This window comes from Lagopus muta, chromosome 10 (genome assembly GCF_023343835.1).
Source record: "Lagopus muta isolate bLagMut1 chromosome 10, bLagMut1 primary, whole genome shotgun sequence".
Classification (NCBI taxonomy): domain Eukaryota; kingdom Metazoa; phylum Chordata; class Aves; order Galliformes; family Phasianidae; genus Lagopus; species Lagopus muta.
This window is the reverse complement of record NC_064442.1, coordinates 2,206,678-2,229,829: the sequence shown is the minus strand read 5'-3', so window position 1 is coordinate 2,229,829 and position 23,152 is coordinate 2,206,678. Positions and strand designations below refer to the sequence as shown.

The window sequence follows — 23,152 nt, the reverse complement described above, 5'->3', positions numbered from 1 at the left end:
AGGTTCCACCGAGATTTGAACTCGGATCGCTGGATTCAGAGTCCAGAGTGCTAACCATTACACCATGGAACCGCGGTAACAAACACCTTACCCGGCCGCCTCTAGTCCTTACTCCGCAGCACTTCGCGCTCCCACCGCAGCCGGTCCTGGAGCTGTGACCACTCGGTGGGACCAGCGGTGCCCGGGAGGACTCGGCTGTACCGGGCCGAGCTCGCAGCCCGTCCTGTCGGCAGCACCGTCCCTTTAAGGCCGGGCGGGGCGGGAGGACGGAAGCAGCTCCGCGGCGCTGCCCCGGAAGGACCCGGCCGTGGGCGGGCAGAGTGCGGAAGCGTTGAGGCGGCTGTAGGGAGGGGTCCGGCACCCGCTCCCGTCCCCGGCCCCGTCCTCGGCCTCCGCCGCGCCTCGCACCATGGGCAACCGCGACGACGAGTACGATTATCTCTTCAAAGGTAACGCCCGCGTCCCCGCGCTGCCCGCGGGTCACATTCGTGGCTCTGGACCTCACGGCCTCCGAACGGCGGGTGGGGAGCGCGGCGCGGGCTGACGGCCCCGGGCGGGCTGAGGGCCGCGGCCTTCCTCGGGATCCGAGCGGGCGGCGCCGCGCCCCGCTGGGTGCTGTGGAGCCCGGAGCCGGGGGCTGAGCTGTCCGGCCGTCTCACGTCGGGGGATGATGCAGCTAATTTAACGCGGGGCGCGGGTTGCCTCCCGCTGCGTTACAGCCCCGCGGTGCTGAAGCTGCGGGCAGCGGCCGGGCGCCGCGAGGCTGCGGTGCTGCCGTTCCTGTGCTGCTTTTGTGGTGAGGTTCAGGAATTGGGTCTTTGAGGAACAGTGGAAATAGTCGCTTATGGCGGGGAAGCGGGGTGTCGGGTTTGGAACGTCGCTCGCTATCTTATAGTGGTGAGAGACTGTAAGCTTGCCGTGGTGAAGCTTGGGTGTCTTGAAGGAAAGCTGTATTCTGATCTGTACCCTTAAGCTCCCGTAATAACTTCGAGGAATTACAGTTTCCGTTGTCTGTTTTGTCCAGATTTCATTAGAAGACCTTGACCTGTAAGTCAGTTGCTTGCACTGTTAAAGGTGAAGCCAGGAAGCATGAAGTAGTGCCTGTTTGCCCAGCTGACCGCCAGCGTCATCACGTCAGCAGTTTGTTTTGGAGCCTGAGGTGTACAGGTTATCGATCGCATTTTGTTACCTGTACTGGCAGAACTGTGTAAATAAACTTATAATTAATGCTTTGATAGTGATGGGAGTATCAGCAACACAGAGCTTCGTGGGAGAGGTGTTGCCTTTCCTTAAGCCTGCTTCTTGATAACTGTGAAATAATACAGTTGGGATTCATTTGTGTAGCGGGGGAAAAAAATCAAAGCTAAGTTAATTGATGGCCATTCCTAAAGCTTTTCCTGTTAGACTAACGTGTGGAAGCTGCTGCAGGGAATGCTAGGAAAACGGTCTTGTGGAGATGAGTGATTCAAGTCCTCCGAAGTTAAAGCAGATCGCAGGAACTCCATGCGGAGTGGCATAGCTGGGATTAATGTGGCATCTGAAACAACGTATCCAAAAATGTAGAATAACAAAAATTGTGGAAACAGTTATGAGAACCCAGAGGAGGAGGTGCTGCCGAGCAGTTACTGCTCTGGAATGAGCTTGGAATTACTGAGTGGTTGTCGGAAATCGCTGTCTTGTTACCAGGCACTGCCCCAAAAGGCAAATAGTAAAAGTCCTTGGAAGAGGAAATGAGAACGTGGGTATCATTCCATCACTGAGCATGAGACATGAGGCCTCTGGGGACTGCAGGAACGTGTGGGCAGCACAGGTGTACCGGTTTTGAAAGGAATATTGTAGAACTAAAAAAATGCAGGACATCAAAACAATCAGTAGAGTGACCCAAACTGAAGTGATGCTTAACTTTATCAAAACTAAAAGCAAAGAGTGACGTTGGCAAATTGGGAAAGAATATCTATTGTTCATCATAGTGTCTCTGAATATTTTTACTGCTGCATTTATTGTGCAGAGGCCTAAAATAAAAGGATATAAAGTCTCCCAGTCTGCATGCGAACTTTGGAGTGGTTCATTGCTGTAGGCAAAAAGCATGCATGGATTTGAAAGACTGCAAAAACTCCCAGAGGAAGAACATGTTGTGTACCTGGGTGAGCTGCTTACAGTGTTGTGTCTGGGGTCACTGCTGCTTGAAGATGGGGGCTTGCTACACAGAGGTTGGCCTGTTTGTTCTTTTACTCCCTGCTTCTCAGACATCTCTTGCTGTCAGACTGGTCTATCAGGATGCTCAATCCAGGCAGACAGTTCTTTGAGGTTCATAGGCTTGAAGGGATATTGTTGCTGGGATTAACTTCAGGTTTTGATGTGCTGTGAAAGAATCCAGGCATATTCTCTAGTCTAGCTGTCTCTTACTGCTCTTGAATTAAACTGCTGCTAGTGTGTTTGTGTGAGGCCTGTTCTTGTGTTCTCTGTTCTTGTGCTGTCAGTTACTGACAGCAGCTCCATGGCAAGATCCAGCTGCTGGTGGTGTTAATGGGAGCCCACCTGTGCAGCTGCAGTTTAATCCCAGTAGCTGTCATGCTGCCCCTTGCCTGGCTCCACTGCAGCAGCACTTCAGTGTGTGCCCAAACCTAATAGGTCTGGCTTAAGTCAATTTTTGGTATCTTCTTTGTGTCCAGCTATACACGTCTGTGTGTCTTTCTGTGCTAAACCAGTTGGTTTCATGGAGAGCTGTGTCTGCTAGCACCACGTTTTAGAAAACCCAGGTCTGTGAAGCTGACTCCATAAAATTCTTGCTCCAATTTTAACGGGAAGAAAAAATAGTGTTGACAGGAGGCTTAAATTATTGAGTAATATCCTTACTGAAGTGCTGCAACTTTTAACTCTTTTTGATTAATGTATTTACAGTTAATGAGTAGATACCAAAGCAACCCTCGCTCCTGGAATATGTCTTCTGTGTTTTTCACAGACAAAGCTCAGGAGGATTAGATTTGTACCCTGACCATCTGGAACTTTGGATTTGAGGTCAGCCTTCTTGTTTCCGAATGCAGACCTGGCTTGCAGTGGCATTCAGCTGATTGGTGGAAAAACTCCTGTTTCAGCTATCTGCTTCCTTGTTTGCGTCATGTTTATTACTCCAGCCTTTTCCTTTGCTGAAGGAAACTAAATCAGTATAGAGCTGTTGTTTTAGACTTCGGACAATGCGTTTTTTTTTCTCGAGTGTTTTTGTCTGCAGGGAAGCGCAGTTGCATGGCAGATAGTGATTTTTCCAATGGTAGTGAACCCTGTACCTTCACTCTTAGATGTGGAGGCATTTTGGGGCTGAACAGACCTTGCGTTGCTGTTATGCTGTGCTTGTGTTTTGGGTGGTGTGTAGTATGTGGGTAATAGATGACCCCTACCCTAAGGTGCCCTTGAAGCATATGACATTTCTCTTTGAGACAGGAGCTGGATGAATACAGGTGAGGGGGAGACTGATGTAAGATACGATCACATTAGCGTTGTCACCAGCTGGCTAGAAGATGTAGAATCGGGTCATCTAATTCTCATTCCCTTTAAACCCCAATTTAAGCGGGCTGGAAGAGCTGTTCAGCAGGGTCTTGTGGGTGTCATAACATGTGTTCAGGCTCTTTGTTTATCTGCCTCTTAGTAGCAGAGCTTGGTGCAGACAGAAGTGTTTTCAGACATTGTAATCCTTGACGTGTTTGAAATGGTATAATATGCCACTTGTGTAATAACTGCATCCAGAAGAAGCTAGCAGTGCTGGACTTTCTATTTTCAACGTGATTAGGTTGTCAATAGTATATTTTATGAGCTAGTTGAAATTCTTAGAAAATAAGCTTCAATTAGAGGTTTAACAGAAATAAAAATTGAGTGAGAGTTGGAATGTTGGTGAAAAATTAATACGTCTCTAAATGGCTTTTCAAGCAAGGAAATTGAATTCTTATTTTGGTCTTCTACAGGAATAAAACTGGAATTACAGGATGAAATTCATACATTTGCATGGACTGCCTCATTCTTTTTGTCCACCAAATACTTTGTCTTAAACAGGTGCAGTGCTAAGTGCTGTAGGTAGTAAATGCATCATTTCCAAAAGCTCGTGGTTGCTCACAGTGAGCTGCCACATCACTAAAGCAGCAACAAGGAGCTGCCTGGCAGTAGTCAGCTGGGGTGGGGGATCCCTTCTGCTGCCTCTTGGGTTATTCCCAGGCTGTGCCAGTACTGGTGCAAAGAAGGTTGTGATGGAGTTTCTCAAGGCTGAACTTGTTTATATGTTTCCCATAAACTTTAGTCCTTCCAGTGCCGAGGGAGTTGAGGAATTTGCTGACGGTGTGAAGCTGAGTGATGCAGAAGATCTTCCAATATTACTCTCTGACTTCCTGTGTGGTGATGAGGATGGCAGCTCTCTGGATGAAGCAGGATTTGGAATGCTAGGCTTGGGGGCTTGCAGGAATTCACTGAAGTAAGAGCTGACAGACAGAAAGTTTGGGCAGCTCGGTCTGATGGGCAGAGCCACCGTGGTGGTGTGGTCAGGAACAAGCTATTTCAGCACAGGCCATTTCTAGTAGAGATGGCAGGATTAAAATCCCTGTGTACGTCACCGCTGAGGTCTCACCTGGAACGATGCATGTGGTTGCTCTCACTGCTTGGAAGAGCAATGAAGAACTTGTAGGGAAGATGTGTGGGGAAATGCACCATCTGTTTATAAGGATATATTTGATAAGTCGGCTTATTTAGGTGGTAGAATGAAGCTGAGAAGATGCAGCTGCTTTTTGTAAATATGTGAAACAGCATAAACACCGCTGGGAGAAGAAACTAATAAGCTAATGGGCAGTGCTGGCACACAAACACTGCTACCAGCTGACCGCTAATTTCTTCTGAAAATTAGAAGGCAATTTCTAACCATTAAGAGTGAATTTCTGGAAGAGAAGCCCAGTAAAAGTGTGTGTGCAGGAACAATTAGCTTTGATGTGGAATTAGATATCATCATTTCTTTCTCAAACTGTTCGCCTGTGATAGTTAGGCTCAGGCATTCAGGGTCATTCCTGCTGCATTTCTCTGCTGAGAATGTAATATATGGGAACGTTGAGGTGGTTTGATAAGGAAAGGAAAATAAAAATTAATGTAATCTGAGTGATGGTTAACGCTGTTTCAGTTCATCATTGCATTCAAAGAATGATAGCTCAGGCTGGTGGAAATGCAGAATGTGTGAGGAACCTTAGGTACCACTGACACTGCAAGCTGTTCCTGTGGCTGTGCTCAGTGCAAGCTGCAGTGGCCCAGTTAAGTAGAGGAAATAGCTGGCTTCAAGGAGGAAAGTCAAATATTTCCCCTTTTAATTGATACACATTAATCTGGCACTGGAGAGCACTCAGGCATAAGCAGTGTGATACTTAGACAAGGTGAGGAAAAAACCTGGCAGGGGGAACTGCCCGAGCTGTCTTTGGAAATGTGCACTGACCAAGAGAAACATTTGTGAGGGCAGGAGGTAACAGGGATGGGATACAGCTTCTGCAACACAGTGATGTGTGTGGACTGCTTTCCTCATCTGGAGAAGTTTTCAGCCCAGTTGTCCCAGTGTACACAAACATGATGTCATCCAAAACTCTGGTCTAAACCTGCTGAAAGAGTATTGAAGATCTCATTTGCCAATGGAGAAGGAAGCCTGTGGCAATTTGCCTGGTGGTGATGATGTAATTAGGTGCCCTGACCTCTGCACTAACTTTATTACCCTTTGGCATCCTCTGTGCCAGGAAAGCTGCTCAGCTGTGTCAGGGTAGCTGACACTGAACCCTGCTGATCTGTCATGTGGGAAAACAGATCCTGTTTGCATTCAGTGTATGTGCATGCCACTTGCATGCACTGTGGGTCCTCCTAAGAGAAGTGTTAAAGCTGCTCTGTGCTTTCTGCAGCCTCAGAAGCATGGCAGGCTGCTCGCTGAGTCAGCTGCCAGAGGGGGCTGCAACGTAAGACTACTGGAAGCTGGTGTTTGCTGCAATGCTCACTCTATGGAGAGAACCTAGTAGCTGCTTCTCAGCTCATACAGTCAGGGAAAACCCTGTTTGTCAGAACTGTGCATTATGTAAATAGGGAACAGTGTCCAGAACTCTGCTGTGTGATGCAGCAAACGGTGGGAGGTTTTATGCTGCTAGACTGTCTCACTCCAGAGCTCAGTGGACTCATTCCTCTGTTGTACCACACAGCATATTTAACGCTGTGTTGCAACCTCTTAAAGCTGAAATGATGTCTATTACTGTGCAAACACTTGCCATGCTGTTTTCTTTGTGACCCATGGCTCTTCTGCTTGTATGGGCTTTGAAGCGCAGCCTTTCTTCTCAAGGATCTTATTCCTCTTCTTCCTCCTCCTTTTCCTTCTGTTATCTGTTCTTATGATCAGGGCAGAGGAGCATCCCAAGGGGCTGCTGTCTGACATGACTCAGGTGGCCTTGCGTTACACCCAGCAACTGAACTTCCTGCAACTTTGCAGCCAGTCCCCTCTGCACTGGTGCGGCAGTGGGGTGGGCTGGGAAGGGCAGCAGATGTTGCCTGTAGTCCTGAGCCACAGCCATACCCCAGAGCAGCACTATGGAGCAGCGTTGATCTGAGCCTCAGCAGCAATGAGCGACTGCTGAGGTGTGTGCTGTGCCCAGGCAGCCATTCAAGCTGTCCATCATGGTGATAGTGGTCTTGTGACTTCTGTATGTTCTGTTGGTTTTTTTTCTTTTTTTTTTTCTGTGCTAGTGGGGAACCTTCTTCCTGCAAGGGTGTGAGGGGTGTAGAGTGAAGGCAGCCTGCTGCCTGCCCTGTGTGCTGGAGTTATGCTTCAGCAAAACACTTGCGTGGTTTTTCATTTGTTTTAGTTGTAGCGTTGTTGCAAGGATGTGAAATCCAAATTGTCTCTGACTTTTGTGCTTTGCCATGTGTGTTTTTCCTGGAGGAGGAATGTGGTTCAATGCAAAGCAAATGAGACTGAATTGTAACTGCTAAAAACCAAATCTGAAGTCTGTTTGAAATGCTGGTGAGTGTGACAGCTCTGGTCCTCCATCTCAAGACTTGGACAACAGACCCCTGACATGAGGGGTGGTTTTGCTATTCTTTTCCTCTGGTTTTATTCTGGAAATCAAATATATTCATTGCAGGTGGTTGTCAGTAGATAATCTATATCTGGGATGTGATTCCAATGTCATTTCTGTCTTCTAGTTGTCCTTATTGGAGACTCTGGAGTAGGCAAGAGTAACCTCCTGTCTCGATTCACTCGCAATGAGTTTAACTTGGAAAGCAAAAGCACCATTGGAGTAGAATTTGCAACAAGAAGCATTCAAGTTGATGGGAAGACAATAAAGGCTCAGATATGGGACACAGCAGGGCAGGAGCGATACCGAGCTATAACATCAGCGTAAGTGGCAGCTTATATGGCTGGAGAGAAGCTTTGGCTGAGGAGGGTGAGCTTGGGGCCCTTCTGATTCCTCAAACTGCAAGCAGGATGGATTTTCTCTTATAATATCCACATACAATATGGGGGAAGGAAGCTCAAATGTTATTCTGTCCTGAAGCTTGACACAGTATGAACAGATTTACTTCTCAGTGCTCTCATGATATGTAACTGGAGGCGTTTCTGAGCTTTGAGAGACTTATTTAAATGCAAGCCATTGATGAAATAACAACTGTACTGATGGTGGTTTTATCAGTGGTAACCTACGACCAGAATGCCTCCTGTATCAGTAGGGAGGCACTGCTCACTTTGTGTGTTTGTTTAATTGAAAAAGCAGCACAGCAAAAGCTAGATTTGAGTAAAACTGGAGGTAATTGTGGGGTGGGAAAGCACAACTGAATGTTTTTTCTTTTTGAATGTGTAACCGTGCCTCTCCCTGGTCTGACAGTAAACCAATTAGGGCATTTCACAAAGAGAACAGATCAAGTTAATTTTTTTTAAATGATCCAATGAGTCATTGCAAAGTCTTCCTGCTGCTCTGGGCTGTGCCCGTGCTGCACCCACAGTGGTGGGTGGGGAGCCTTTCAGGAGTGGGTCAGAGGCTGAAGGTGACAGAAGCTTCCCATAGACTACAGTGCTTCATTTCTGAGGTGCAGGGTGACCCACCAGACCCTGGCTGCTGTTGTTGTCATGGATTAACCCTGGTCTGGATGCTGTATTTCAGCTGCTTCAAGTCCCATGTGTCAAGCTTTGTATTATTATTATTATTTTTAAACTGTCTTTGCAGTAGTGGGAAACAGCTATTACTCAGTATCTTGTCACTTTCAATTGTGTTTCTTGCTGGTTCTCTAACGCATCTCTTCACCCACAGGTACTATCGAGGTGCTGTAGGGGCATTGCTGGTGTATGACATTGCTAAGCACCTTACTTATGAGAATGTAGAGAGATGGTTGAAAGAGCTGAGAGACCACGCAGACAGCAATATTGTAATCATGCTTGTGGGAAACAAGAGTGACTTGCGCCACCTGAGAGCAGTCCCTACAGATGAGGCCAGAGCTTTTGCAGGTTGGTGAACTCAAAATAATTGCCTAATGCAAACTGTCCAGACTTTGCCTACCTGATGTGAAATACATGAGTGTACAGGTAGGAGGGAAAAGACTTAGTGCCACATACTGCTTTATGCCTTTCTTCATTCAGTTAAAAATGAAGTTCTGCAGAACCTGCATGCTGATAGACTCTCAAGAATCTGCCAGGGGCACTTGAAGACAGTTTTAAACCAGATTTAGTTCCATGCCTATGCATTGCTTTTCTTGTAGAAGCTGTGCTGGTGGGTTTAAGTTTCATGCATGGTGGCAGCCTTGTGTCTGTGTAATATCTGAACTATATCAGCTGAGCTGGAGCCCCATACAGATGCTGGTATCTGAACAGATGTACATTAAGCCACCTTTTTGGCTCTTAATACATAATTAAGATATGTGAAAAGTAATTCTAGAGATTATTCTGTTTGTGTATATCTTGCCTTGTTTTAGGACAGCTTTCTTTAATTGTGGAGGGAAGCTGGGTTTTGTTCTTTAAGGCGTGCTGTAGCTGCTTGTGCAGAGTGAGGATACCTGCCTGCAGGTAAAGGACTGCTGTTCCCTCATAAGGCTTGCCCTGTTAGATAAGCTGCCATGACCTACTGGGAGGTGGAAAAACTTGACAAGGTTACAAAAAGTCCAGGAAGTTTCCTTGCACATTTCTTGAGAGTGCAAGAAATTCTCACTTTCAGTGATGCTCAGTGTAACACAGGTAATACAGCACTGTCCTGATCCCTGTGCCTGATAATAACTCTAAATTGCATTGCTGCTGTTAGCTGGCCTTGCTTTCAGATCATAAAGGGGAAAATCCTACAACTTCTAATGTGTTTTCTTAGCACTAATGCATCTATCTCATCAGCAGCACCACATACTTTGTCTGGTACAAAAGTTCTTCTGGATGGGAGATAAACTTTGTACACCTCTAATTATGGTATTTCTGTCCATGCAGAGAAGAATGGTTTGTCATTTATCGAGACATCTGCTTTAGACTCTACAAATGTGGAAGCAGCTTTCCAGACTATTCTGACAGGTGAGTCACCTAATACTTGGTTTGGAGGAGGAAGGGCAGAATGCTGCTCTGATACACAGCAAATAGGCATTTATTTGCCTATAAAGTGTGTAAAACTTAGCAATTTAATCATTCCTCACAGCTGTAATACTCAGACACTGCTTTTGAAGTGTCATAGTTGATAGACCAGCATAGGACTCAGGAATGAGTCTTAGTCACTTTGCTCTACCCCGGGTTTCCAGTCAGCCTGGTTTAGGTGCTTCACTTTCCCATTTGTGGAACTGGGAGTGCCTGTGAAAGAGAATTGTCCCATGCCCACCTCCAGACAAAATGGCTGTTGTCAGATGAGAAGGCAATCTAGCTTGTTTCTATCAGTAATGGTGAGCATAACACTGCCAAGAGAAAAGTGCCAAAAGAATGAAGCAGTGCTGGTAGTCTGAGACACAGCGACTCCTGAGTGCAGGTTGGTTGCTGTCAGTGCATGTAATAGCCCTGGCTGGACTTCTGGCCTTTGTAGCACGTGACAGCAGTGACTGCTGCAGTTTTTATGCTCAGTTGATGAGGAACTTCCTTTTTGTTTAACTCCTTTGTCTGATAGATGTAACTTCTCACTTGTGACACTGGCAACTAGTTAGATTAGATTTTTTTTCTTTTTGGCAAGTAATGGATACTTTCTTTCACAAACACATAAAGGACACCTTAGCCATATTGCGGTGGAGGAGGTAGCTAGGAAACTATTACTGTAATAAATAAAACTTCTGGAGCATTTTCTTCAGTTGTTTTGAAATGTGTTATGAATACCCTTGCAGTAGGGGGTGGGGAGAGAGATCTAACTGCTCTCAGCCCCTTCTTGGACCACTGTGTGCCTTAGCAGCAATGGCTGGTGTGCTGCATGCTGTGGGCTGCTGCCTTATTTCTGCAGGTCTGTGTGATGCTCAGATACAATAAACTGCTGTTGCCATGGGGAAGCAGTTTACCTGTTGGGCACACGCTAGGCTGTTTCCTTCTCTCTCTGCTTGCATGCTTTCAACAGCACTTTTTATTCCAGAAGTTATCTTGGATTCTGATTAGTGGAGGTTTGATTTTTTCTGTTTTTATTTCTCTGTGAAAGGGAGCAGTCTGTAATGGCAGAACAAGTGAGTAAGATTAACCCTCAGTGGACTCTGACAGATTGTTGGGGCTGTTGCTTTCTCACAAACATCAGAGCACCCTGTGTTGCTGTGACAGTGTTTCGGGTAAAGAACTCTTGGGTGTTTGGACAGAATTCTTGCTGAGGAATGGCTGGTTCAGCTGAGCTAGAAGAAACACTTCTGATTAGTGGGCACGTGGCTTTCTCCAGACGTAGACTCCTGTTTCAGGGAGATAAAGATGAAGTAAATAATGCATTAGCAGCAGGTTACCTCCATCTCTGCAGTAACTGGCATGCAAAGGATCAATGTTCTGCTGATAAACTTCTTGATAACACTTCACAGCTGGCTATTTGTGTTAATGATTTGCTTTTAAAGGAAGAGGTGAGCAGCCATCTGAGGAATGGGGTTTTCAGAGTGACCCTGCAGAATCATGGATAGTCTGTATGTGTGTGGCTAGGTTGCTTCCAAACGTAATACTAGAGGGAGTAATACTTGCTGTCATTTGAAGAAGGTTGATAAAGCCAACAGGCTTTGCCACAGGCTGTGTGTGGAGGAGGCTGTCAGAAGGGGCAGGGCATGCTGCTGCACCAGCTCAGCTAGTATTTTCCACGCTGGGAGGAGTCCTGCAAAGCCATCTCAGGTTGCTCTCAGTGGCTCTAGCTGCTTAAATCTTTCCTGGACAGGGAACTGTCTTGACTGAGATCTGGAGCAAAACTCCTTTCTCAGCCTTTCTCAGTCCTGCTGAAGGTAATCTGGTTGGGACAGTGATGGAAACTCCAAAGAGTGCTTTCAGTTGGAGTTATACCAGGTTGATGTTAAGCTTATTCACACCTAGATTCTCAGATGAAGCCACCTTGAGCAGATGGCTTTGGGTGTAGGAAATATGAATCTGTTATAGTTAGCACAGTGTTAAGTGAGTGCCTGGTCTGCTGTTGTTACAGGTGGTAGCAGAGAGAGAGAGCTTTCCTTTTGTCTGGCCGTATTATAATTTCCCAGAGAAGGGCAGTGGGAGGGAGGAATTAAATCTTAAATCTAATAGGCTTCCTCTCCTGTTGTCTGTACCAGGTAAGTTTTGGGGAGCTTTTCCTTCTATGGCTTAGAATAATGGTCCTTATCCGAGCTCCTCAGTTGTAAGATGTCTAGACTTCAAGGGCTAATTCCTGTGCACACAAAGCTGCTTTGTATTATTTGGCAAATATGAGAGACTGGTGTTTTAATCCTATCCCCTGTGAGCATTCACAGCAGGATAAAGCATCCTTAAAGTAAACTGGAGTCAGCCTCCGCTCCCTGCCTCATTCAGTGCTGTCTCTGTTCCTGTTCTGCATTCTTCTGTGGTTTCATCTCTAAGGAATCCCATCTCCAAGGCAACAACATCACAGAGTACAGACATTAAGAACATTTCATAAGAAGAGGGATTTCCTCTTTTTGTTAGTTCTGTACACCTGGAAGTGAATGAAACACTAGCCCTGGTTGAGCAGACAAGGACTGGGCAAATAGACAGCAGTTGTTTTTGTTTTTTTTTCCCCAGCTCTTATAGCACAAGGCCAGTCTCACATGGTTACCAATTATGCAGAGAAGCATTCTGCTGAATGTGCTCTTAGTAAGGTCTCATTCACTTACTGAGCAGAGCATGAAGTGTAGCATCTTCATTAAAAAGTACACATCTTCATTAGCTGGGCATTCCTCAGTACAGACCAGTTTCAGTGTAGGCTTTGCCTCTGGGCATTTTGCTGCAGGAAGAGCAGGTTTAAGCTGTTCCCACCTCCTCCATCACACCAACACAACTATGTGTGGTGAAGGAGTGCAGCTGTAGTGTAGGGCAAAGTAGTTTTTAACCATTTAGGCTTTGATCTAGAGCAGTATCCTGTGTCTGTACAAAGGTTTGCATAGCAGAGGAGGAAGAAGTGGCAGTGAGCAGAAGTGGAGCTGCTACAAGTTGACTAAGCAGCACTGCTGCTAGATGTTCTAGCAGGGCAGGGAGTGAGGATCAGTTGGAAATGCACTCCCCACAGCCGGAAGAGAGAGACCCTTATCAGCAAAAAAAAATCAGCAATGTTGTTTTTAAGACTGTTAAACAACCCTGAAGATCTTTGAGTGCTTTGAGATGAGGGTGTTATGCAGAGGACACTGCATGTGGGGTAGGGGTGGAGGAATTGTGTGACAGCTCATGTTAGACAATGGTATGAACTTATTCAGGAACTTCCATGGAAAACAATTGCTGCTTCTAAGTGTATGAGCAGGTATGTGGAGCAGAGAACTCGTCCTGAAGAATGCAGTGCAGATCTCTTCCAGCTGTGCTCCCTCCACCTCTGCACGTGTGCCCTGTGCTGAGCATTGCTGTCTGGCCTGCCATGGGGCAAAGCTGGTCTTTATTTACAGATCCCCATGTGAGCCCTCAGGTAGCTTTAAAGGTCTGTTGTACATTTTCCTCAAACTTGTGAAATTGTTCATATGTCATGGAAAGAATAGGGAACTTCACAACTGGTGAAATCAGAAAATCCTGCTTTGTGTCTACAGTTTGTTTGGCTGCATCAGTGACCTGATCCTAACTGAATGCATACGTGAGGTCCAGCTTCCTGAGCAGTCTATCCCTATCTGAGTTTGAGCCCTCTCTTTAAGGCCCAAGAAATAGATTCTTTTACAGTGCAGCTTGCAAAGGGTGAACTTCTTCTATAGACAATAGATACAGCACAGTATCTGTGAGAAATTACCACTTGGTCAGCAGTTACATGGATGTGTGCAGCCCTGCTCTCACTCTTTCTGGGGAGCACTCAGGCATTTGTGTTGGCAGCTTAAATCAACCCAAGCTTGTTGCATCAAGGCCAAGGTTTGCAGGCCTTGTTTATCAGGAACCCTTTTTAGCTCCTCAGTACCATCAGCTCTCATCATAAAAGCAGGCACAGAGCTGTGTGACCAGCCCTTGGCAGCAAATAGGACTTCTCTACACGAGGTTACTCAGTTTCCAGTACTGAAATGATGTCAGGATGTGCACCGAGCAGCAGCTCATTAAATTCTGAACAAAGGCTACTCAGTAACGATGAATCTCTGGTGGGAAAGATGCATCTTGTTCTGGGGTCAGACGAGGTGCTTGGACCATCATTTTCCAGGGACTTTAGACCTACAAAAGAATTTGAACCTTTGTTGTGTTTCACCCAAGTTATCTGTGAGCAGCGTTCTGCTCTGCTCTGCAGACACCCTCTTCTCGTGTGACCTGAGCTTATCTGGAGAGCCCCAGCAGGCCGTGCTGCAGCATGCAAATGGTGTGGGCAGTGCTGCATGCTTGGTGCCAGCACACCGTTCTGTTGTGTAAAGCAGATGTGATGTTGTCATTTCAGGGTAGGCTTTTTGCTGAAGCTGGAACGCTTTTAATTGTTTTGTTAATGAGGCTTAGCAGGTATTTATCATTATTTTCAGTGGTTTATAACTTGAATTTGCAAGTGAGTTCCCAGTGTTCTATTTTTGGTGTCCTTTATTTCCTTTCCTGGGTGAAGTGCTGCACGTCACACTTCTGTGTGCATGCTGAAGGGAGTGGCTTTGTACCTGCTCTCAGTGTGTGTACAGCAGGTACTGTTGGCCACAAATCCCAGGAACCTGGCAGAGCTTTCAGTGCAGGTGTGCACCTGGTGATGGTAGGAAAGGCAGAGCAGTTTATCCTGTGCTCTCTGATTTCTGCTGGGTTCTTTGTTTGTAATCAGTCTTCTCTGAAGTCCTGAAGCTGATCTGCACTAACACACTGTTCTGAGAGCCATGAGAACAATCAGAAGGAATTGATGGCATACATGGTAGATCCTGCATCTTTACTGAGAGTCAGGAACTATTTTTTTTTTATTGCTTTTGGTAAAGCAGTTGTGAAAGAAATGTGTTTTGTGAAGATGGTTCATATTTTAATTTATAAATACAGAAGATCTCATTGAACTTGTGAAAGCTGCTGTGCTTATCATTGCAGAAGTATGGGAAATCTTTGCTTTCTGCAGTTTTTGGCTTCCCCAGTGTTTGCTTTCTGATGATGCTCTGCATGTACGTAACGATGGGCTCTTTCTCATCTTCCAGAGATCTATCGTATTGTTTCCCAGAAGCAAATGTCCGACAGACGTGAGAATGATATGTCTCCAAGCAACAACGTGGTTCCCATTCATGTCCCTCCAACCACTGAAAACAAACCAAAGATGCAGTGCTGTCAGAATATATAAGAATTGTTCATTCTTTCCTAAAAGGCTGTGTATATTCCCCAGGTCCAAGATTTAAATATATTTGTAATTCTTGTGGTTACTTTCTTGTGTTCAGTTATTGCTTATTCCTTCTGAATTTCTCCATGTCTTAAACATCTTGATTTCTGTGTTTATAATCTATTGCTTCTCTGTGGCTGCAGTATTTTCCCAACGCTGACTTGTCAGTTTTGGTTCAGTAAATTGTTTGGAGCTGAACTGATCTCTTTGCAGCGTGATGCCCGCTAGTCAGAACACAGACACATTTAGTGAGCACTTGAAGATATAATTCTGCTCCTTGCAAAACAATTATTGTTGGGTTAACTAGGAGAATATCTCTGGGCAGGATAATCTGTCTTTGTCTTAAGGTGTTGTATACTGCATCTAAAGCTTGATAGAATGCCTGTTGCTCTGAAGTGCAATTTTAATGTAAAGTTAAATGTCTTTGGCTACATCTTCAGATTGCCAAGAGGAGATCTTGCTATAGAATATTCTGGGGGAGGTGGGGGGTGAGAATTTCTCACAATCAAGCAGCAGGGTTCTTGCTACTGGTGAATGAGCTTTTGTGGTTTGGCACCTGCTGCAGGGGGCTGCAGTGCAGGCAGGGCTGCTGCAGGTGCTGGTGGGACTCACGTGAGCTGCCTTCGTGAAGGAGGGAGAAGGAGAAGCAGCGTGTGTCACGGAGGGTCACTGGAACATGCAGTGTGTTTTTGTGCTGCCTGAAGCTCAGCCTCCACAGTGCCAGTGCTGTCAGGGCTTGAGGATGCCTTTTTTCTTTCATGATGCACAAACTTGAAGGATGTTGTCACACATTGCCTATCACATACCAATACATGCCACACGTGCTAAGATACTCAGATGCTCAATTTGATCAGCAACTGCTACAACTTGGTCTTAGTCTTCAGTTCTATTTCATCCAGTATTTTTAAACGATTCCAGTGGTTTGGTACATGTTCTGTAACAAGAACATCTGGAGTAGTTACTGGATGCAATCATTCAGTGGTGGTCACTCAGCACAACTCATCAGTTCAATTAGTTAGTTCAGGGATACATGAACTGTGCCTTCTGTCGCTGTACTCTGAAACCACTGCATATCACTCAGCACGTGCTATCCCCAGCCATGCCATTAATGTTGAGATGTGGGGGCTATCAGCACTGAATTTCTACTGGATTTAAAAGAACTGTTTGTATAAATGCCAGCGGTTATCTGTACAATTAGAGGAAGTAATTGTCTGTAGGGGACATCTCTCAAACTCTGATATGACCCACCTAGAACATCTGGATTTGGGTAGGCACTACCAGCTGCATTTCTTACCCAACCTTTCTGTCTTGCGGTGCTCATGATGTGTAAGGCACACGGAAGGCATTGCTGTAGTTGGTCACTTTTTTTTTTTCTTAAATCCATTTTCTCCTCCTAATATTAGTTCTGAAGATGCTATTTTGATCTGTTTGTAAATTACTTTGTATTTTATGCATGTACTGTAACTTGATTCATTATTTTTTTAGATTGATTTAAAATATATTCATCCATGATTCTAATAAAGAATTACAGGGGACAACTCAATATGGTGTTGGGTGCACTTTTTGGGAGAAGCGGGATTTGACTTTAATGTTTTTACTTGCTAGTAAATTCCTTGGAACTGAGAGGAGACACCAAAGTGGAAGTACTTCCAGAAGAGGAACTGAAAGGGCCACATACTGGGACCAGGTCTGCAGCTTCTAGGGGCTGATGCAGTTCGTGGCAATTTGTGCGCTTTGGAAAGCTTTTATGGCGTGAAAAATGAGGACTCTTTCTTGTCAAATCCCTGAATAGCTTTTACAAACCTCATTTTTCCCACATTACAACCAGTACGAAAACCCTGTGGAATGACAGACTGCTGCCACCTACAGCAAATTACTTCAGCTGTTTGATCCCACCTTGTTGCCTTCTGCTGAAGGAGTGGTGCCATAGGAGCCAGCCTGCTGAGCATTGCGAGTTCTGGAAGTCATGCCAAGAGCACGTGGCAGCACTGAATCCTTCTGTCTGAAGCAGCCTTTAGGGCTTTGGCATTGCCAGAGTCAGGAGAAGGTATAAAACGGGGACCATCCTCTCTTTTCTGTTCTCAGAGCACTGTGGCCAGGCACCAGTGTATTTTACAATTGCATTCATTACTGTGGTAGCCAAGCCATAAATCTGCCAGCTGGAAATGCAGGGTGAGTTTCGCTTTGCTTCCTTTTCTGATTCACTTAGCCTGACTCAGCTGTCACGTCAAGCTTGGATTTCTTATGGCTTTATGCAGGAAGCTTCCTTCTGCAGTAAATCTGAATGCAGCAGAGTCTGCTGGAATGCAAGCCCCAGCTCTGCCCCGTGCAAAGTCAGTGTGGGCACGCACTTCCTCCTCCACTATGTAACAAGCAGCATTGCGTTGTGGTCCTGGGCAGCTGTGCAATGGCTGTGTGCTCTTAGGCAATGTAAAAACTCTTATTTTCATCAGGACTTTACAAGCAGTAATCACAAAACAGGCCTTAGACAGAAATGCCTTGCAAAAACTGATTTTGTGATTATGAACTGCTGCAATAGGGAATCCAGAATGTTCATGCAATAGTTTGTAATGCCTTTGCAAGCTATACTGCCTTCTACAGCAAAATCACATGGTATGTGTACAGGGCTGTAACTTCTTAGCCACTAAGGCCTTTGCCTGCTGTCCTGTGCTTTGGTAAACCTTTTCCTAATGGCTGCAGGGCTGTGGCTGGTGCTGAGCTGTGAGACATGGCTGGGCTCAGGGGAAAGCTCACAGGGAACTTCTGGAGAGACAGCACAAGGCATTGGTCTGGATACTGACCTAATGGTATTGTTCTCACTCAGCTGCTGGTTAATCATCTCTGCTGTAATTGGTGTTCCTTCTGTGCTGAAGTGTCTCTTTGCTAATAGGAGGTGACTGATCATAACAGATACAGCTTTTGAGCCCTGAAATGAGCTGTCTGAGTTTGTGGGATCTCCTGCATAATGCTGCAAAATTGGATTTTCTCACCAAGAGCTTTTGCTCTCATTTACATATCTGAAAGTCCTGACCTTAACATTTCTGAAGCTGTTTGGTGGGAATCTGTGGTTCCTGTGTGATGGCAGTCGAAATTCTGACACTGGAGCAGAAAGTACGTGGCAGTGCTCTGATGTAAAGACATTTTTATTAAGCCGGAATTACTCATTCCATCAGTTCAAACCTGATGAGTTTCCAGACTTAAATAGCTTATTGAGTGTGGTTTGTCAAATAAGAGGATTACATGCTGGGCTTTAGTTAACAGGATCTTTAGAAATATGAAGCACAAATATTGAAAAAGCTTCAATAAATATGTAGCTGTCTGCTGCATTGCCCCAGCGTCATCAATTCCAAAGGTGTTTCTGCTGCAAATTTGTGCTTGTGATTTATTGATTGGCTCCTCAGGAACAGTCGGATGCTGAGATGGCTGTGGTTTGCCTGGTCCTGGGGTCACTGCTGCCCTGTGTCCTCCTGTGCCCACCAAAAGCACTGCAACCTGCTGGCGTCACTGCGTGCCATTGGGACACGGCTGAGAGGCACTGCGTAAACAGCAGAGAGACGTGGAGCTGTCATTGCCTTGTTTCTGCCTCACTGAGGTCTTGCTCAGACCTGCAAAGGTTCAGCTGCTGCAGACAGGAGCTACGGGAAGAGTTGCACAAAAGATGCATACCGTGCCTGCTGCATTTGTTTTAAAGCTGGGCTTTACTCAAAGCGAGCTCAAAATTTCAGCCTGAATTATGTCATTATGTTATTTTGAGAAGTCCTGCAACAGAAAAACAGCTTCTGGCTTGCAAGGTGCCTCTGAGGTTTTCCATGAAGACATGGTGAGCCCCTCTGTAACCAGCAGTGTCGCGTGGAGCGCTCAACCTGAGCGTGGGCTGGGAGCTTTGGTCTGCCAATGAGTAAGTTTGAGAAAGACACACTGAGAGAAATTGGATTTATTTTGTACAAGGTGGAATACCTTTGCACAGTGAACAAATATATTACAAATCTGTCTTGCCTTAAAAAAGTATTGCCATTTTGATGCCTATTTCCTAAGCTAATGCTAATAATATACAGAAGGTACTTCCTTTGTTGTTTTTTTCTTTTTTTTTTTTCCTGTTAAGCTCTATGCACATCGTTGCATTTGGATTGAAAATCCAGCTTTGAAAAAAAAACAAAAACAAAATTCTGAGCCTCATCTCTGCTCTCTCATCTCAATGTTGACAGCAACACACAGACCCTGGTCAGGCTGGCAGCTGAGACTGCTTGTGCTAGATTGCAAGATAGGTCTCTAACCAGAGGATTCCTCATCAAACTGCATTTCTCTTGGTATTTTTGAGGTAAGTCTTTCCACTCATGTATGCAAAATATACCCTTCCTGGCCCTACAAAATAAGTGCCTAATCTCATATAAGGCTTTCCTGGAAAATAAAACTACTATTGCTCATCAGTCATTGCCCCCATGCACACATGCAGCATTCATGTAAATACTTCGGAGTTATCCTGAAACATGAAAATCTGCTCTTCTGCAAGCCTGGGGGGGGGGATCTCTGGGCTCAGCTCAGCTGTCTGGATCTCTTGCACACGTAGGGGTTCAGAGCTGGCCCTGCCATCCTGGCTGCTGCCGGGGTGCTGTGGGGTACGGTGCTGCCCTACTGGAGGTGCTCCGATGCCTCTGTCACATGGAGCTGGCTCTGAGCTGCTGGCTCCATGGCAGCAGGGTCCTCATACCAGTCCCCTAGGTCAGCAGCTTTCACTGGTGGTCAGATGTAGAGCAAACAGCTTGGTGTTGGCTTGGTTCTCTTCTGCTTCCATCAGACTGGTGAATGTGCAACAGAATTTTTTTAATCTTTAAAAGGCAACTTGCTACTTCCACGTTTGCCTAGTAAAATTACATACTTAGAATCAATACTACTTCATGCTCAAAATCTACAAGGAACTGCTTAACGGCAAGTATTCTACTTTCTAGGTCAATAAAGATTACAAAAAAAAATCATGGTGGCTTAGTCCAAAGCTTTACCATAGGTCAACCCCTTGATAACTGTTTTACAAACAGCTGCTGAAAAAAGAAACCCATTTTCAGCTCAATGTGATGTCAGGTAAAATCATCAACAGATAAAGTTGCACTACATGGTAATGCACATCAAATTAAAGGGTGTCATGTAGGACGTGCTGCCAGGTGCATCGTGGTGACGTGGTTTGCCAGTGATGAAGCCAATGCATCCTACTGTTAGGAAACTGAACCAGGGCTGGTCTGTGCAAACCTGCAGTGTCCCAGGATGCAGGTGAAGGTGTGTCTGTTTGCACCACCCAAAAAAGCTGTGCATTTATCTAACGAAAAAGAAGGTGTACAAGGAAAATTAAAGCATAGCTGTACCGAAATATTTCGCGCTTGTTCCAAGTGCAGTAAGCTGGGTATGGGACTCATTGCTTAAACTTCAATCGTTGACAAAGATCACTGGGCATTGGCCAAAGTGTTACATTTTAAAAATGCCTTGGTATTCCTGTACTCCAGGACCCTGGTACTGAATGAAAGGTGAACAGAGCATTAATTACCAAGCATGATCTGCACAGGATGCCCATGGCGATGGCAGTAAATGAGGTTTCCAGACAGTGAAACAAGCAGCTTTCCTACTCTCATTCAGAAAAATGTCCATTTCCATGACAGAGATACTAACTGTATTCCAGCGTTCCTAACATTACAAGGTTTTCTGATGCGATTGGTAGAGATGTATGCATGTCTCTAGGTCCTCCTACTCAGTGTGTTGTGTTTTATTTTACAGCAAAGCCAGGGTTAGAATACACATGGCAGAGAGCTTTTGCCTGGAGCAAGTGGACACCTTCCAGGGGCGATGCACTCCAGCGACATCTGGAGAAGGTTCTCATTAGTTCTTGTGATCCATATAAAAAAAAGTCTTTTTAAATAACATCATGCAGCAGCAGCTGGCCCAAGCTGATGTTTAGCTACATTAGGTCCTTGCAGCCTAAAGTCACGTCAGCATCCTGCAGTGCAGAAAAGGATTGTCTTCTCTTTGCTTTCTCAGAGTTTGTGTTTGCAGCACAGTGAAGTCCATCCCTTTAAGACTGCTTGTCCCAAGATGGCCCGTGTGTTGGGCTGTGCCTTACAGGGAGAAGGTCGTAGTGACTAGGAATGTGACTGTTCCTAGGCAGGTCGTATGGACTTTGGAGGTAACTGGCACTCCGGGCACGGACATCTTGGACCACGCTGATGGTGGGCTCTGGGAAAGCAAGGGAAAGCGGTTGCAGTACCCAGCAGCACTGAGGTAAACCCCAACTGTTAACAGATGAGAGGCGGCACTTCCCACTTACCAACTTCGTAGATGTTTTTGTTGGCTGTCGATGAAGTGGGCATTTCTGAGTATGGGGAGTCCCTGTGACCAGGCGATTTCATTTCCACGTAGCTGCTCTCGGAGTGTTTGCATGTTAAGATGGGGGGATCTTTAATGGTGGCATATGGGTTTTCACTGCTGTTCAGAGAACAAGTGCTGGAGCTGCACACAGATTCCTTCATATAATCTGCAAAACAAGATGGGGGTGGGACTGTTAACTTCCTTGGGTGGGCTGCAGCTCAACCTCTGGAGGAAGGGCAGGGCGGGCAGAAGGGGGCATGGGGAAGGAAGATCCTCGAAGCATCCAGCACAGACACCCAATGCTTGTGCTCTGGGTGCGTCCAAACCATTGCATCCACAATTCCCTTAGCAGGAAAGAAAAACCTGCTCGAAACCAAAGGTTTTCCTGTGAAAGGTCCTAGTTGTCATTTACTGCAGTAGTTAATTTTTGGTGGCAATCTTTTCCTCCCTCTCCCATTCCTAAGGAGTCCTGCTGTAACCTGCAGCCCATGCATGCAGCTGTGGGTCGGATCCATCAGCATCTGTGTCCCAGGGGCTTTGAGTACGTCAAATGCCATCTGTTTGAAAGCAAGACATTTCCAGCAGGCGTAGAACTGCATCAGTGCAGCGTATGCACTGTGTCCCCTGAGAGCTCTGTTCCTGGGGCTTCCCAGCACTAGGAGAACCTGGTTTGTTTGTATTCTCTTCTGCCATTAAGACTGGAAGGAGGCAGCTCCTGCTAGTGGGGAACACTTGGATTTCCACAGGGGGATAAGCCTCCGTCTGAACCTCGCTTTTGCTTTTTTTTTTCCCCCACTGCTGTAGTAATCTACTGGTTCTCTCCCTGGGCTGGAAGAAGGAGATGGGGATGGAGGAGCAGGGAGAGCAAGGCTGGTGCACAGTGGCACCACTGGTGTCCCCCTGTTGGTGACCCTGGCTGGGTGTGCCAGCCTGCTGCAAGGTACAGTGCCAGTCTTGCTTCACATAATAAAAAGAAAAAGAACAGAGAATAAATAGGTCTTAACATTGACATTTAAGAACGTGCCATTGCTGCTGTGTGCATCCTGCTGGGCAGTGCCATTAATTTAGAATTAGAGCGATGCAATGAAAGATGAGGCATTTTCTTGTGCTGGGTTACAGTACAAAGGCAGATCCTGGTATATATGAAATACTCCCGGTGAAATAGCGGGACTTGCAAAATAGCTGCAATCCCAGTTGCCCCCGCTGTCTAGTATGGGAGACAAAAAGAGAAATTCAGGTTAAATAGACAGACAACAAGATATCGCTTCTCCTATAAAAACCTCATCTCTGTGCTTCTCCTTCCCATCCTGTTAACTCACCAGTTTGCATCACCAATGTGACCTGGAGCTGTGTCTGTACGTGTCCCTCAGTCCCCGTGGGGGCTGGTGCTGAGCAGGTTCCCTTAAGCCAGGGCTCAGGTCATGCCCTGCAGTGAGCCTCTGCATTTCTCTCCTCTGACTTCAGCAATACAAACCAATCTCTGGGCTCCTCAGCTCTCAGGGTCAGGGAAGCAGCCTGGTTGGACTCATATGTGAGGGTTGGCAGAGGCCCCGACACCAGTGCAATGTTTATGGAGTAATTAAAATTTAGAAGCTTGTTGTCTGACGTCAGCCTGGATGAGATCTAACAATGCCTTCACAGTAAAGCAAGCCTGGTGCATCCCAGCAACCCACAGCCGCTGGCACAAGGCTTGGCCAGCAACGTGATCCCAGTAAAGGCAGTTTGGTGAAAGCCTGACCTCTCCTTTTAGCAATGAAGCAACCCTGCAAGACCAAAGGCTTTTGTGCATGAATGATCTCAGGATTACTAGCTTTTGATACATATATGACTTAAATCAAGATGCCATGCAGTCTAGGACCCACTAGTGTTCAAAAGTGGGGAGACAGCAAAGACTAACAAATTCTATAATGAAATGAAAATCTTTAGGCTAAAAATAC

General features: G+C 45.8%; 2 protein-coding genes and 1 non-coding gene across 11 annotated transcripts in view; 1 reads left to right on the top strand and 2 right to left on the bottom strand.

Moving 5' to 3' along the window:
• On the bottom strand, window positions 1–72 carry TRNAQ-CUG (transfer RNA glutamine (anticodon CUG)). The gene has a single exon. It is a non-coding gene; the product is annotated as a tRNA-Gln (tRNA).
• Window positions 73–284: 212 nt separating this feature from the next.
• Window positions 285–16,410, top strand: RAB11A (RAB11A, member RAS oncogene family). The gene is made up of 5 exons (XM_048955977.1): window positions 285–449; window positions 7,195–7,390; window positions 8,298–8,491; window positions 9,452–9,532; window positions 14,692–16,410. The coding sequence occupies exons 1-5, from the start codon at window positions 410–412 to the stop codon at window positions 14,829–14,831; spliced, it is 651 nt and encodes a 216-aa protein (XP_048811934.1). The 5' UTR covers window positions 285–409; the 3' UTR covers window positions 14,832–16,410.
• Window positions 16,411–17,992: 1,582 nt separating this feature from the next.
• MEGF11 (multiple EGF like domains 11) overlaps window positions 17,993–23,152 on the bottom strand; it is a 270,520-nt gene continuing 265,360 nt past the window's right edge. For 7 of the 9 annotated variants that reach the window (XM_048955929.1, XM_048955931.1, XM_048955937.1 and 4 more), the window contains 2 exons: window positions 21,175–21,381; window positions 17,993–21,083 (listed from right to left, as the gene is read on the bottom strand). In XM_048955929.1, coding sequence (XP_048811886.1) covers window positions 20,923–21,083; window positions 21,175–21,381 — 368 coding nt within the window. In that variant the 3' untranslated portion in view covers window positions 17,993–20,922. The other 2 variants (XM_048955935.1, XM_048955934.1) reach the window with 2 other exon arrangements.